General features: G+C 45.6%; 1 protein-coding gene across 2 annotated transcripts in view; it reads right to left on the bottom strand.

Annotated features, from left to right (window-relative positions):
- ROR2 (receptor tyrosine kinase like orphan receptor 2) overlaps nt 1-14,849 on the bottom strand; it is a 192,748-nt gene that overhangs the window by 17,889 nt on the left and 160,010 nt on the right. For both annotated transcript variants that reach the window (XR_003523683.1, XM_027615425.2), the window contains exons 3-4: nt 11,536-11,823; nt 10,696-10,726 (exon numbers count right to left, since the gene is read on the bottom strand). Coding sequence is in view for 1 of the 2 variants with exons in the window: in XM_027615425.2 (XP_027471226.1) it covers nt 10,696-10,726; nt 11,536-11,823 (319 nt within the window). In the remaining variant the exon portion in view is untranslated. The remainder of the gene's footprint in view (nt 1-10,695; nt 10,727-11,535; nt 11,824-14,849) is intronic.

The raw sequence follows: 14,849 nt of genomic DNA, 5'->3' as shown, positions 1-14,849 counted from the left end.
CAGAGTTTCAGTTTGGAAAGATGAAGAAGTTCTGGAGAGCATGTGGTGATGGTTGCACAACAACGAGAATGTACTTAATACCACTGAGTTACACACTTAAAAATGGCTGAAATACTTTAGAAAAAAGCCTAATAAAATATGTACAAGACCTCCACACTTAAAACCTCAAAATACTGTAGAGAGAAAGCAAAGAGAACCTACATAAATAGAAAAATACACCATATTCATCGGGTGGACATTCAATGGTTTTAAGAAGTCAGTTCTCCCAAAGTACAATATCACCTACCAAAATCCTAGCAGGATTTCCTCACAAATTACTTTAAATTATGGGAAAAAAAACAAAACTATATAATGAGAAAATAACCAAGTGAGCAAAATTAATAGCACCAATAAGGGGCAGACTGACATCACGTACCTCCAGATGTGTGACCCTGAAAAGGAAACATCGCTTATATACTTTAAAAAGTAAAAAATGCATATGCAGCGTCTAATCGTGAACATTGCAAACATCAGCCAAATTCAAATTCAGAGACATTCTGTACCATAACTGCTTTGCATTTATCAAAATTTCATCAAAATGACATATCAAAAATGTCATGAAAGGCTGAGGACCTGTTCCAGATTAAAGAACACTAAAGCCAACAAGGGGAAGGTTCTGTCCCAGAGAGGGGGTCTACACAGCATTACTGCAACAATCAAAGAAACTGGAAGATGAATGGCAATTCTCACATAACACCCTGAATTTGAAGCTGTTGTTCTGTAAGGAAATAGGTTGATCTTAGGGAATACACACTGAAGTATAAAGGGAAAAGGGGCATAAAGAATGCGACGAGTTCTCAAGTGGCTCAAGAAAAGGAATAATTACAAATATGTACGGGAAAATGATAAATCAAATATGACAAGATCATGGTTAGCAAGCCTGGGTAAAGAGATATGGGATTACTTATAATTACTCTTCTCGTAACTTTTCTGTACAATTGGAGTTATTTCAAAATGGAAAGTTAAAAACATCCCAGTTCAGACTTTGGTAGAAATTGACAAACTGATTCTAGAACTTACATGTAAATGCAAAATAGAATAGCCACATCATGAAAGAGAGGAAGAATGAAGGTGAATTTGAACTGATTGTAAGATTTACCACAATGTTACAACTTTGAAGACAATGTAATATTGGGATATATGGACAGATCAATAGAACATGACAGAGAAGCTCAAAATAAACCCTAACCTATGGTCAACTGATTTTCAAGGAAGACACTAAGGCATTTGAGGATGACCAGACAATTGTTTCAAAAACGGTGCTGGAAGAACTGGATATTCGGGGTTTTTTTGTTTTTGTTTTGCTTTAAAGATTTTATTTATTTATTTGAGATAGAGAGAGAAAGGGAGAGCATAGAGGGAGAAGCAAATACCTCGCCGAGCAGGGAGCCCGATGTGGGACTCGATCCCAGGACCCTGAGATCATGACCTGAGCCGAAGGCAGATGCTTAACCATCTGAGCCACCCAGGTGCCCCAAACTAGATATTCATATGGAAAAAATAAACTTAAACCCATAACTCCTACTGTACACAAAAACTGCTTTTGAGATGGATCGTACGTAGACCTAACCATAAAAGCTAAAACTATAGCACTTATAGACAAAAACACCAGAAAATATCTCTAGTGTATCAAGGTAAACAAAGGCAAAGATTTCTCAGACACAATGCGTAAGAGGAAAAAAAATGATAAATTAGACTTATCAAAATTAAAGTTTCCTGGAGTGCTTGGGTGGTGCAATGGGTTAAGCAGCCAGCTCTCGGTTTCAGCTCAGGTCTGATCTCAGGGTCACGGGATCGAGCCCTATGTCGGGCTCCCTGCTCGGCGCTGAGTCTGCTTCCAATTCTCTCTCCCTCTGCCCCTCCTGCTTGTGCTCTGTCTCTCTCAAAAAAATAAATAGATCTTTAAAAAAAAAAAACTTTTAAATTTTCCTGCTCATCAAAAGACAGCATTAAGAAACTAAAAAGGCAAACCGCAGACTGGGAGAAAACATTTTATGTAATTTTTTCATTGACAAAGGAATTGTACACAGAATATATAAAGAACCCCTGTAACTCAACAGGAAGAAAAACACCACAGTAAAACTGGACAAAAGCCTAAGAGATACTTCACAGAAGTGTGGCCTGAAAAGACAGTCTCACTTTTGGTGATGAGAAAATATAGATTAAACCACCACGAATCATCACAACACAAGATGCTGAAAGGCTAATATCAGGTGACACCACAAGTTGGTGGGGATGTGGGACAGCTGGTACTCTCACCCACTGCTGGTGGCAGCAGGAAATGGAAAGACCACTCTGAGGAAGAGTTCGGCCATTTCTTACGGTTCATGTACATACTGACCATCTGACCCAGTAATCCCACAGCCAGGATGTAGTCCGGAGAAATGAAAACATGCTCACAAAAATACTTGAACACAAACATTCAAAGCAGCCTTACTTGTAACTGCCCCAAACTGGAAACCCAAATGTCTATCAACGGGTGAATAAAGATACTGTAGTATCTTCATTTCTTGATACCATCAATAAATAGGAATAAACCACAGGAAGAATCTTTCAGATATTACATTTCATGAAAGAAGCCAGGCACCAGAGTCTCCCAAGAGGATGTAAGCACCCCATGGCAGGAACTTTTAGTTTCTGTCTGCTTCATTCATTGTTGTATTCACAACACCTTGAACAGGGCCCGGCACATAGTCGGCCCTTAATATAAATTTGTTAAATGAGTGAATGCTTTCCTTAAAAATAAGACACCATGCTTTATATTTCTAATTCCAAGAGGAAATAGTCCTAGCATCCAGTTACACTGACGTCGTATTAGATGTGGCAAAAGTGTCGACTGGGTCCAACTGAACACACCCAACACCAACATTCAGGTCATAAAAACCCAATCAGCAGAACCTCTCAGAAACCATCTCCAAGGCCAGGATCACACCAGGTGGCCAGAGGCAGAGAAACGGCAGCTCGGGTGTTACCAGTTCACTGGGAAGTAAGTGTAATTCTCCTCTACTGTGTTCAGGGGGCTGGTCCCTCCTGGACAAACCTTGGAAGGTTGGTATTTCCTTGCGTGACTTTGGGGGTCGGTGCGTGAAAAGCTCTCATCCGTGCATACTAGGGCAAAACAGCTCACGCATGGGCTCAAGTGAAAACAAAAAGACCAAATGGAGGCATTTACTGTGTTACTACACGTCCAGCATTAATACCATCATTACTGCTAAAGCGCAAACACTTTTGTCTGGGTCGCTCTGGTCTGAATTAAGGAGGGTGTGTGTATTCTTTGACTTTACCCACGGTGGTCTCTTTGTCACTTAACTGCCTGCATCACATAATCTTAAAATGGATTAAGTTTTCTATCTTTTATTCAAGTTCGGCACTATGGGATTTAAGGAGTTACATTTTCCGAGAAATCGAACCTATCCTAACAAAAAGTCATGGAGGAAAAAAAGTCAGACTGGCTTCTCTCCTCCTTCCAGCTCAGTTTGATTAGGTTGGTGGTTTAATGGCTTTAACATCAAATGCTCGCTGTCAGCCTTTTGCCTGAGCGAGTTTACTTACCAACGGTAAGGCAGCTTGGTTTCTCCTGAAGTCATTTTAAATCACTGGCTTGTTGGCAGTTTCAGTGCATGTTTTTTTTTTTTTTTTTATAGTGCTATTTTCCTATAATTAGGATAAAGTTTGAACTCGATTATGACAGTTCCCCAAAAGGAGGGAGCAGATAGCCGAGTTCTGTTCAGACACGCCAACTGTGGGGTGCCTCTGAGTCATCCGCCCGGAGATGCCCCTGGGCATCCAAGGGGCCTGGAGATGGGGAGACAGACCAGGAAATGGGGCTTCCAGGGCCATGAGCATATGGGTGGTGAGCGGGCAAAGCCTTGGAGTCACCTGCACTTTGTGAAGTAAGAAAAGGGCTCAGGACACGGCTCCGGGGAAGACGATTTCCCAGAGGCCGATCACTAACAGAACTTGTAATTGTCCAAAAGAACAACACGTCTCCCTTCAAGCAGCATCTGTCGAAGCACATTGTGCGTGTGCACACATGTGGCCATGACGTTGGCCCCGGACAGCAATGTAGGAACCAGGGCAGGTTTCAGGGGCCACCCCTGTCCCGCCCTGGTCACCACATGCCCGTGCCACCAGGCTACCCCGCGGTGTACGTACGGGTCTGTCATCGTGAACACAAACCACTTTTTAAAAGAGCAGATAAAAATGGAACCCATGTATGAAACATGAGACACATAGCCTCACATTAATCCCCCCACGTTATCCAAGCTGCTACTTGAGTAAGCTTCAATAATGCCGCCTTTGAACCTGTATCTGTACAGTCACAGCCTGTTCTTAAAGTCTTTGTTCCCCATCTACACACCTTCCTCACCTTTGCTTCAAAAGCATGAAAGGAAAAGCAGGGTTTTAACGGCAGTAAATCCCTTCACCTCACTCGACACACACGAACCAGCATCCGGCGCTCTGCCGGGGTCTCCAGGTGTGGCTGTGTGAGGGCAGCCGCCGGGGCAGTGAGCCTGGGGGTGGGGGGGTCACTGCAGCCGTTCCCGCTGCACTCGGGGATCGACCGAGGCCCCACTAGTACTCGCTGTTCAGCTCTCCGTTTGCAGGCACAGGCCCCCTGCTGGTCCAACAAGGGTAGAGCCTACGGAAATGGCTCGAGAGGAGTCACAGGTGGGACGAGGTAGGGACACTCCAGTGACAAAAATGGAGAACTTGTGGACAAATTTGTCTCAAGCCCACTGATCTCCCCTCTTTCTGTCTTGGTTTTGGTTAATTTCCAGAGACGCCCCAAGGAGGTGGAGGTTAGTCTACTGAAAGACAATCACAGTCACGTGTGGGCACATCCGACGACAAGATAACCTGAGTGTAGAAGGTCGTCTGCCAGCACAAAGTAGCAGATCGATTCAGCAGCCCATTGAAAGAATAACTCACCCTCCTCGAGTGGATTTCAGGCTGGAACTGTAAAGCGACTCAACACTAGGAGCTCTATTTTGTAACATAATATTAATAAATTCAAAGGAGAAAAAACACAGAATCACTTTAGTATCTGAAAAAGTAACTGCAAAAATCAGACTTCTACTATGTGATTCTAATAAAAATACAAACTGACAAAAATCCTGATGGAAGAGTAAAAGACAATGGCAAAGAAATCTAAAAGAAATGGTAGAGTAAGAAGGGGGATGTATGAGTCAGTCCAGGCTGCGGTAACAATTAGCCCAGATGGGTCAACCTGACTTTTCATAGTTCTGGAGGCTGAGAAGTTCAGTATCAAAGTGCCAGGCTCTTCAGCTCGTGGCTTATAGATGGCCACCTTCTTCCTGTGTCCTCACACGGTAGACAGAAAGAGCTCTGATAGGTCTTCCTCTTCTTGTAAGGACATGAGTCCTATAGGATCAGGGTCCCACCCTTATGACTTCATTTAACTGTAATTTCCTCCTTAAAGGCCGTACCTCTAATACTGTCACATGGCCCAGGGGTTTAAGGCTTTAATGTGTGATTTGGGGAGGATGGGGGGAGACATAATTCAGTCCACAGCAGCAGAGTGAGAAAATTTCTCTACATATGTCAAGATATATTGCAAAGCTATACTGTCTGAATACTGTGATATTATTCCAAGTACAGAAGCTACTGGAACAAAATAGAGCTCAGGAGCAGATCCACATGTACAGAAATTTCACATATGACACAGGTGACATTAAATTTAATGAATACAGATGGGGCTGTTCATTAGACGGTGCCAAAGACTAGGCCATTGATATAGAAAAATATTACCGTAGAGTCCCAGCTTATACCAGCATAAAAATCATTCCAGATGGAGTAAAAGCTATGTAAAAGTTATATCCAGAATCTAGTTTAAAACTCTTGCAAATCAGTAAGAAAAAGACAAAACGGGTCAAGTACAGTCTATTCTGGTTATTTGCAGTAATTATTTTCTGTAAGGGCGTCGCAAACACTGAATAAGTAAATACTGAACCACGGCTCCTACGGGAAATACAGAGATGGTTTTCTGCAAGTCTGGGGTCATAACATTTTCAGTATCCAATCAATACGTAACCTTGTTTTATGTGTGTCGGTGATTCATTAACGTCGAGCTGAGGGCCCACAGCACCATAACTCACGCCTGAAGGAAGTTTATCTAACACACGAGTTTTCTCCATGGGGCCCATCCCAGCTTTCTGGTGCTCAGGAACTCTAGGGAGCACTTCAGCGCTGTGCTCAAGGCCGTCCTACACAGCGAAATCACCCATGGAAAGCACAAAATGCGAACAGGCTGCGAAAACACAGTGTTTGCCATGGGGGTAGCTGAGACAAGAACACAGACCTCAGCTGTAACGTGTGCGTGAGCAACAAACATGTTTCACTGCTCCGCACACGTCCATGAGTGACAGCAAAAATGGCCTGAAGACTGATTTCGAGTTACATGGAAATTTTAGCGAGTAAGAAAACGTGCAAACGCGGAATTTGCAAATAAAGAGGACAGACTGCGTATGGACGGGCCATTCAATGGCTATTAAGCCAACAAAATATGTTCAACTTCTCTATTAACCAGACAAGTGAGATTTAATGTAAAATTACTCTATATTACTATTTGACACCCAAGACACGGGCAAAATGTTAAGTTCTGATAATCCGTGCTGGGAGATGTGGGGAAATAAGGACTCACGCTTTGCTGGACGGACCAGGAGTTCCTTAGCCGCTTGGGAGGGAGGTTCCTAGGAGCCTGGCCGTACCTGGAGGTGTGGGAGGTGTACATCTACAATTCCACTCCCAGATCGTGGCCGCCGGAGGACTCACGCCCACAGGGACAGGGAGACAGGGACAGATGTTCCCGCAAGACGGTCTGCACCAGTTGAAACAACTAACCTTCACTCAGTAGGCACAAGGCCAATTAAAGAGGGGTTGACTCAGAATGAATCTTGTACATTTGTTAAAATGAGCACTGGGTGTTATACGCAAACAATGAATCGTGGATCACTACATCAAAAACTAACGATGTACTGTATGGTGACTAACGTAACGTAATAAAAATAAATAAAATTAAAAATAAAAATAAAATTAACTTAACCTACACGCACCACACCCTGCACTTCCAGAATGGAAAACCCTCCTCACCGACCTCCAAAAAATGTACTTACACGCTATTTACAAGACACCTGCATAAAACAACACAGAAAGGTTGGAAAAAAAAAAAGTGAGACAAGAACAGTAAAAGGTTCCTAGCAAATGCAATTAAAAAGAAGGTAGGGAGCGCCTGGGTGGCACTTAGAGGGAAAGTGATAGTATTGTATTAAAAAAGATCTCGGGCACCTGGACAGCTCAGTCGGTTAAGTCGGTTAAGCGTCTGCCTTCGGCTCAGGTCATGATCCCGGGGTCCTGGATCGAGTCCCATATCGAGCTCCCTGCTCAGCGGGGAGTCTGCTTCTCCCTCTCCCTCTGCCCTCCCTCCCACTCATGGGCACGCTGTCTCTCTCTGTCTAATAAATAAATAAAATAAAATAAAATGTTGGGGGAAAAAAGCGTACCTTAAAGTTCAAAGAAAGAAGTCCTTGACAGGCAATTCAATTTAGATGTTAATTTTCACCAACTTTACCTTAAAATTCATTATAATTCCAATCAAAATACCATCAGAATTTTTCAAGGAAATTAGGGTGTTCTTTCACAAGACACAGCATGAAAACCATACAATTATTGGTGACTATTGATAAATGAGAGAAAAATTTTAGTTTCTGTATGATCAAGACATAAGAGATAAATAATTACTAAAAATCAGTAAGGAACAATGTTAGGGCAGTATGCAAAAACTATGAAGAGACAGTTGACAAAGAGGAACCAGGAGTGTCAAGAAACGTCCATCAGCGAGCAAGCATGCCTGGTGGCAGGGCAGGGAGAATACAGGGGCCACTATGGGCTTTCCTCTTCAGAGTAGCAAACACGAACATATTTGGTAATCACCTTGGAAGTTAAGGAGAAACGGGTCCTCACGTGGCAGGGAAGCAACCTGTGCCTGCCTCCGGGGCAGGATTGCTTATAAAAAAGGTGCATCCCTTCTGGAAAGCAGTATGGAGGTTCCTCAAAAAGTTGAAAATAGAGCTACCATACGATCCAGCAATTGCACTACTGGGTATTTACCCCAAAGATACAAATGTAGGGACCCGAAGGGGTACGTGCACCCCAATGTTTATAGCAGCAATGTCCACAAGAGCCAAACTGTGGAAAGAGCCAAGATGTCCATCGACAGATGAATGGATAAAGAAGACGTGGTATATATATATATATATATATATATATGTATACATACACCCACACACACACACACACACACACTGGAATATTATGCAGCCATCCAAAGGAATGAGATCTTGCCATCTGCAACGACGTGGATAGAACTGGAGGGTGTTATGCTGAGTGAAATTAAGTCAATCAGAGAAAGACATGTATCATATGACATCACTGATACGAGGAATTCTTAATTTCAGGAAACAAACTGAGGGTTGCTGGAGTGGTGGGGGTGGGAGGGATGGGGTGGCTGGGTGATAGACATTGGGGAGGGTATGTGCTATGGTGAGCGCTGTGAATTGTGCAAGACTGTTGAATCACAGATCTGTACTTCTGAAACAAATAATACAATATATGTTAAAAAAAAAAGAAGAAGATAGCAGGAGGGGAAGAATGAAGGGGGGAAATAGGAGGGGGAGACGAACCATGAGAGACGATGGACTCTGAAAAACAAACTGAGGGTTCTAGAGGGGAGGGGGTGGGGGACGGGTTAGCCTGGTGATGGGTATTAAAGAGGGCACGTTCTGCGTGGAGCACTGGGTGTTACGCACAAACAATGAATCGTGGAACACTACATCAAAAACTAATGATGTAATATATGGTGATTAACATACAATAAAAAAATTTTTTAAAAAGGTGCATCCCTTGTCTCTGCAAGTCTACTCTTCCGAATCTCCTCTAGAGAAACGAACACCCATCTCGGGACACACACAGGGTGACCAGGAAGGACATGGGACAAGGGAAATTCTTGTCACTGTGGGACAGAGATGGGGAGAAAGGCAATCCGGGGAATTTAAAATATGCAGACACCCCACTCATCAGACTTGTCAAGTATAATGTCCTTTAGGTAAGAAAGTGAACGGCAGCGGGATGGGCTCTCTCTCCAGGCACACACATGTGCTAGACGCAGAGAGAGGTCCTCTGCCCCAGCACTCCCACCAGACCGTGGAGGCAGTCCCAGGGCATAGGCTGTGGGGACGGGATGCGGAAAGTTTCACTTTACCAGAACGGCCCGAATGATAGACGGGAATGTGTTAACTGAATCCTTAATTTAAAACCAGAAGAAAACAGATGCAAAAATATTGCTGAGTTTTTATATAAAATTTAAATATGCAAATACAATTGATATTTACATATTTAATAAATTACAGTCTACTACACATAAATTATATTTACCTGTTTTTCCAATATTGCATGTCTATATTATATAATATTTATATATGTAAGATGTCTAAGTATGAAAAAATAAAATAGGTCAACTTTTGAAAGCACGGACACCTTTTCCAAAGGCTCCTAGCTGTGGTCTTGATATAATTTCTTCCTGCCTCGTTCTATGCACAAATGATTGTTAAGGACAAATGCTTTGATAATACTGCTCAGCACACGATGTTCTCAAAAATCTACCTTCTGCAAATGGTGCCCGGTGTATGCTTCTGGGCCCCTGTCCACGCACCCACCCCAGTGGCCACAGTGTTGACGAGAAGCTGGGGGAAGAGCAAACGCTAACCAACACGTAGCATCTGTGTCACCATTCACAACATTTGGAGGTGAAGCAATGACTCTCTGATTTGTCTGGACAAGAAATGGGGAGCCCAGGAGCCCCTGCTAACCTCAAACACAAGCCCAAAGAGAGTGGTTCTCGGGCATAGGATGACAGAACATATAGGGTCCAGAGGAGAATCTCCCCAAATGGACGGGTACATGGAGAGATGAGGTATCAGGGAAAAGATGCCTGGGTTCACAGCCAGGACCCAGCCACGGCTTGATAAAGATGCACGAGCCAGCCCTGCTCAGTGGGAAGCCTGCTTCTCCCTCTCCCACTCCCCTGCTTGTGTTCCCTCTCTCGCTGTGTGTCTCCCTGTAAAATAAATAAATAAAATCTTAAAAAAAAAAAAAAAAGATGCACGAGCCAGGCTCTGAGCCTCAGTGTCCTCACCTCTGAAGGGGGGTCTGGCATCCGCCTACACTGGAGGATGCCCTGAGGCTCAGTGGCCACACCCATCATAGACTGGTGGCTGGTGGTACCGTTGTGGGTGATGCCGGGATTTCGGTGAGAAGCGCCTCCCTGTTTCCAGGACCCTGGTGTCCCCAGCAACCCGGCCTGTACGTCTAGACCCCTTCTGGCTGCCTTGTGAGGTCACGATCACCAAAAGGAACTAGCAACCACTACCCTCATGACATTTCTCCCTGACGTGAAGCCATGGAAACTCCAGCGGTGTTCCAAGCCGAGAGCAAGCACGTTGCCATCCTTGTGTGAAGTCCAGCCAACGTCCAGCAAATTCGGCAAAGACATGTCGTTGCTGGATTTCAATCCTGGGTTCTTCCATAATGGAAACCCTCGGGGAATGAGAAAATGGTTTGAGGGAAACAGATACTTACTGAAAATTATGATTTGGGCTGTGTGTTGGACCTAAAAAGGAAAAAAAAAAAGACAGGTTATTAATATTTCACAATTTGGAATCAAACGTTTTTCCAATGCCACCGATGGTAAAGGCGGCCACAGCCCAGTGTGCTCATTTGTGGGGAGCCATCCTCTGGCCAGGCTCTGCTGTTGCTCAAGATTATAGGCCAGGGATGGCGAAAACCACAAAATGTGGAAGGGGCACGCTCTCTGTTTATGCAGAAACGTTTGGAGGTATTTTTCTTGCTCTCTCCTCATCTAACCTTGATTCACAAGATCGATATCCCAGCTGGGGCCCGAATGGTCTGGAGCCTGTGTGGCCGGGCTGGGACAGCTCGGGGACCATCTCGCCACTGGGATGAGAGAAGACGCGTGGCTCCCTGTGGCCACCTGTGCCGAGCGTGCGCGCGGGGGACCGTCACCGCGCCCTGCTCCGGCCCTCGGTCCCGGCGGGGCCCAGGCCTCTGTGCACAGCAGCTGCCTGTCTCCCTCAGCGCGGCTGGCCTCTCCGGGGAGCCACCTCCTGACACGCGACCGTCCCCCTCTGCCTCGAAGCTCACCTTTGCGTCTGGGGTTATTTTCTTCACTGCAGGTTTCCAGACCACTCCACGTGTGCCTATTTTCTTTTATAACTAGTAAATGGGGAACAGGTTAAGCCAGGAGCTCGTGCACAATGCGAGAGGCCTCGGGGAATGGTTTTAGTGGTTTCCCTTCTGTGGCCTTGTGCGTGTTCACTTTCGAAGTGCACACTGATCTCCTGTTCTGGGGCCGGGAGCGTTGCCATGTGCTAACCGCACACCCGGGCAGCCCCAACTCACCGAGCCGCACAAACAGGACGCCGGTGGCGGTGATGGTCTTCACGCCGTTGGTGGCCACGCACTGGTAGTAGCCGGTGTCTGTCGTGTCCAGATCTTGGATTCGCAGCCGGGAACCGTATTCTGTCTTGCGGATGATGACGCGCCGCGGCTCCTGCACCACGGGGGCATCGTTCTTCAGCCACCGCACCGTGGGGGTGGGGTTTCCGGCCACCTTGCAGTGCAGAATGGCTGTCTGGCCTTGGACTATGGTGATGTTGTTCACTGGCTCCAGAAAGTTCAGAAAGTAGCCTGCAGAGGAGAGTGGTCACAGAACAAAGCCGAGTGAGGCCTGGAAGAAGGGGCTGCCTGGCGCGCCTCCTGTGACCTGCACTGGCGGTACTGAAGTTCTAGAATGTTCTGAGAACACTGAATTAGCAAACCACTGCTCCTGGGGAAATACGGAGTTAGGTTCCTTTGGGCCTCTGGTCCCAGTATTTTCATCAATCATGCCATAATCTCATTTTACGTGTGTTTCTGTCTGAAGACACCCTATTAATATGTATTGTTGATTCACTGACATTGAACTCACGGCCAGCACTGCTGTTAATGCACACCTGAAGGAAGCTTATCTAACGTGTGTTTTCTCCATAAGACACATCACAGCATTCTGGTGCTTAGGAACGCCAGACCGCACTTCAGCACCATCACTGGGAGGATTTAAAACAGCAAAGTCACCAACAAAAGGCAAAAAAAAAAAAAAAAGCAAAAAACCTAGGACTATATAGACCACAGAAAGGACACTTGTTTACAATATGAGCTGGAACAGGTAGGCAGGTGTCGTCTTGCGGGGCCTCAGCGAGCAACATGTGCATCGGGCAATTCTAAATTTCCACGGCTCTGGGCAGGTCTGTGAATGACCACACAATGGCACACAAAGTCCCGATCTGGGGGTTACAGGTACACTTTAGACAGCAGGGAGCTCGAAAATATGGAACCCCAAAGTGAGGACCAACTGTGTTTCTCTTTGCAAGCACTAGATCTAAATCTAATCTCACTAATTCATGATGTGATTCACGCTCGGAAAGGCCATCCTCCCTCCTGCTGCACCACCGAGTAGAAGCCTCAGGAAGGAAAACTTCATCGCAAAACAGACACATCCTCAAAAATGAGCTAATCCCTGGGCTGGTGAGAACAAGGATGTCAAGGCTGAGGGCTGCTGAAGGCTCTGTCCTGCTGCACGTGGGCAAGAGCAGGAAGAAGCTGTGCAGGGCTCCACGCTGGAGGTGAGCATGGCCTGGAAGGACCTGGAATACAGAGCCAGGGGGGCTGGAGCGTGGGGCTCAGTCCAACCAGGGATGGGGACTCTCTGCTGGTGACACAGGCCATGGGGAACAAGGGGAAGTGAAACAGATCGCAGAGGAGAGCGGTGTGTGGTGTGTGGTATGTGGGGGTGATGTGGTGTGCGTACTCGTGATATGGTGTGTGTGAGGACTGTACGTATGTGTGTGGTTTATGTGTGTGTACGTGTGTGGTGTGCACCTCTGATATGTGTGTGCGGTATGTATGCGGTGCGTGAGATGTGGGTGTGATGTGGTGTATTTGTGGTGTGTAGTGTGATGTGTGTGTGTGATGCATGTGTGAGTGTGTGTACATGCGTGGTGTAGGTCAAGAGCTGGGAGATTATGCTGTTAAGATAGACACACATGATAAAATTCCATAACACACACACAAAACCTAAGGCCAGACAGATTAGACAATCAACCATGCGGAGATGGACTCACTTCAGACAAAAGGAAGATAATAGAGCAATAGGAAACTGACCATAAATTATATTCATGTTCTGAATCTTTTGGCTTGATTTCTGGTAGGTTCCTACCCTCTTTTAAAAAAATGAAGTTGAAAGATGGCACATATCTGTTATTACGGCCTTCACTAAATGGAAAACTACAGGGTTTCTGGTGGACCCTTGAGGTACGTTTTACAGGCTGGGGGATGGTCCCTAGATGCTGGGTGACCGGAGGCAGCAAACGGGATGGGAGGCTGTGGATTTTAAGAGGGAGGGATGGTTTTTCTTGACAAGGGAGAGTGGCCAGATGGCTGTCTGAGAGGGGTCATTAATTAGCACTAATCATTATTACCCACATCATTAGATTCTACCCTGATTCTCTCCTAGCCAACCCTTTTCTCAGTGCACTAAATTAACTTATGGAAGAGAATTCTTGTGGATGACCCAAAGCTGTAATGTGAGAGACATGTCGATGACATCCCTCTGGAACCAAGTAGGGTGATGTTCCGGATGTACATTCTTCATGAACTCAATTGCACAAACTTGACTTGGGAAGACCTGGTTCCTACAGCTCCCAGCCTAGACCCTGAGTCTTTGAACACAAAATCCAATCTGATTTGAGAGTTTGAAGTGGTTACTTTGACATAATCTCAGTCACAGATGACAGTACACTCACCATTTCACTGTGCTCTAGCCAGAGCCCAAATGAATCAGAGGGTTTCACAGGAAGCACTTTCAAGTTGCTTACTGTTCAAATGCTTCATCAAGGTTTTCATAACACGAACACATAGTGGGACAAATAAAAGGGTCAACAAATTGTAATGTAAAATAGCCAATGGCACATTAAAAGTACAACGATCTCTTCCTGGCCTAAGCTGAGTTAGAATTCTCATCGCCACACTGATGACAGTTCCTCAAAGACATGTGACAAACCATAGCTTCCCGCAGACACAGGCAACAGCTTCGTGTAAAGGCTGAACATGCGGGTCTGCGTCTCCGAGCTGACCAGCAAACATCTAGAAGGGGCAGGCCTGGGGGTTCTGGGGGCCAGGACATGATGGTCACTGACTCTCTCATCCCCTCCCCTTGCAGGACTGGCTTGACAGGGGCTCTACCACTGTCCCCTCCACTTTGAGGACATCTGCATACATCAACTTGGGGCAGCTCCACAGTTGGCTAACTATCCTGAAAGACAGAGGAGGAGCCTCCTCAACATGGAAACATTTACCTAGAAAGGGCAAGAAGGGGGGTTAGAAGTCGGAGAAGAAAGTTAAGGGGACCGTTCCTTTTGTACAACCGAGGAGACCTGAGGAGAAGCCAGCCAGTAATTATTGCCCAATTACTGCAAACAGACCCAGGATCTGTTTCTTCTCCAGAACATCTTTTTTACATCGAATGGGTATGGAAACATGGAATTCTTCTTCATCATACTTGTCGAAGGCTTCTCCTACATCCTTGATTGACAAACCGGCAAGCGTTAGACCTAGTCTTTCCGTGTTCCCTGTTCTGCTGCCTCCTCTGCCCTCTGCATGGACACGAAGAGGCTGGT

The sequence above is a fragment of the Zalophus californianus genome, chromosome 13 (genome assembly GCF_009762305.2).
Source record: "Zalophus californianus isolate mZalCal1 chromosome 13, mZalCal1.pri.v2, whole genome shotgun sequence".
In the NCBI taxonomy this organism is placed as follows: domain Eukaryota; kingdom Metazoa; phylum Chordata; class Mammalia; order Carnivora; family Otariidae; genus Zalophus; species Zalophus californianus.
The sequence above is the reverse complement of the archived record's forward strand: the minus strand, read 5'-3'. Positions and strand labels throughout refer to the sequence as shown.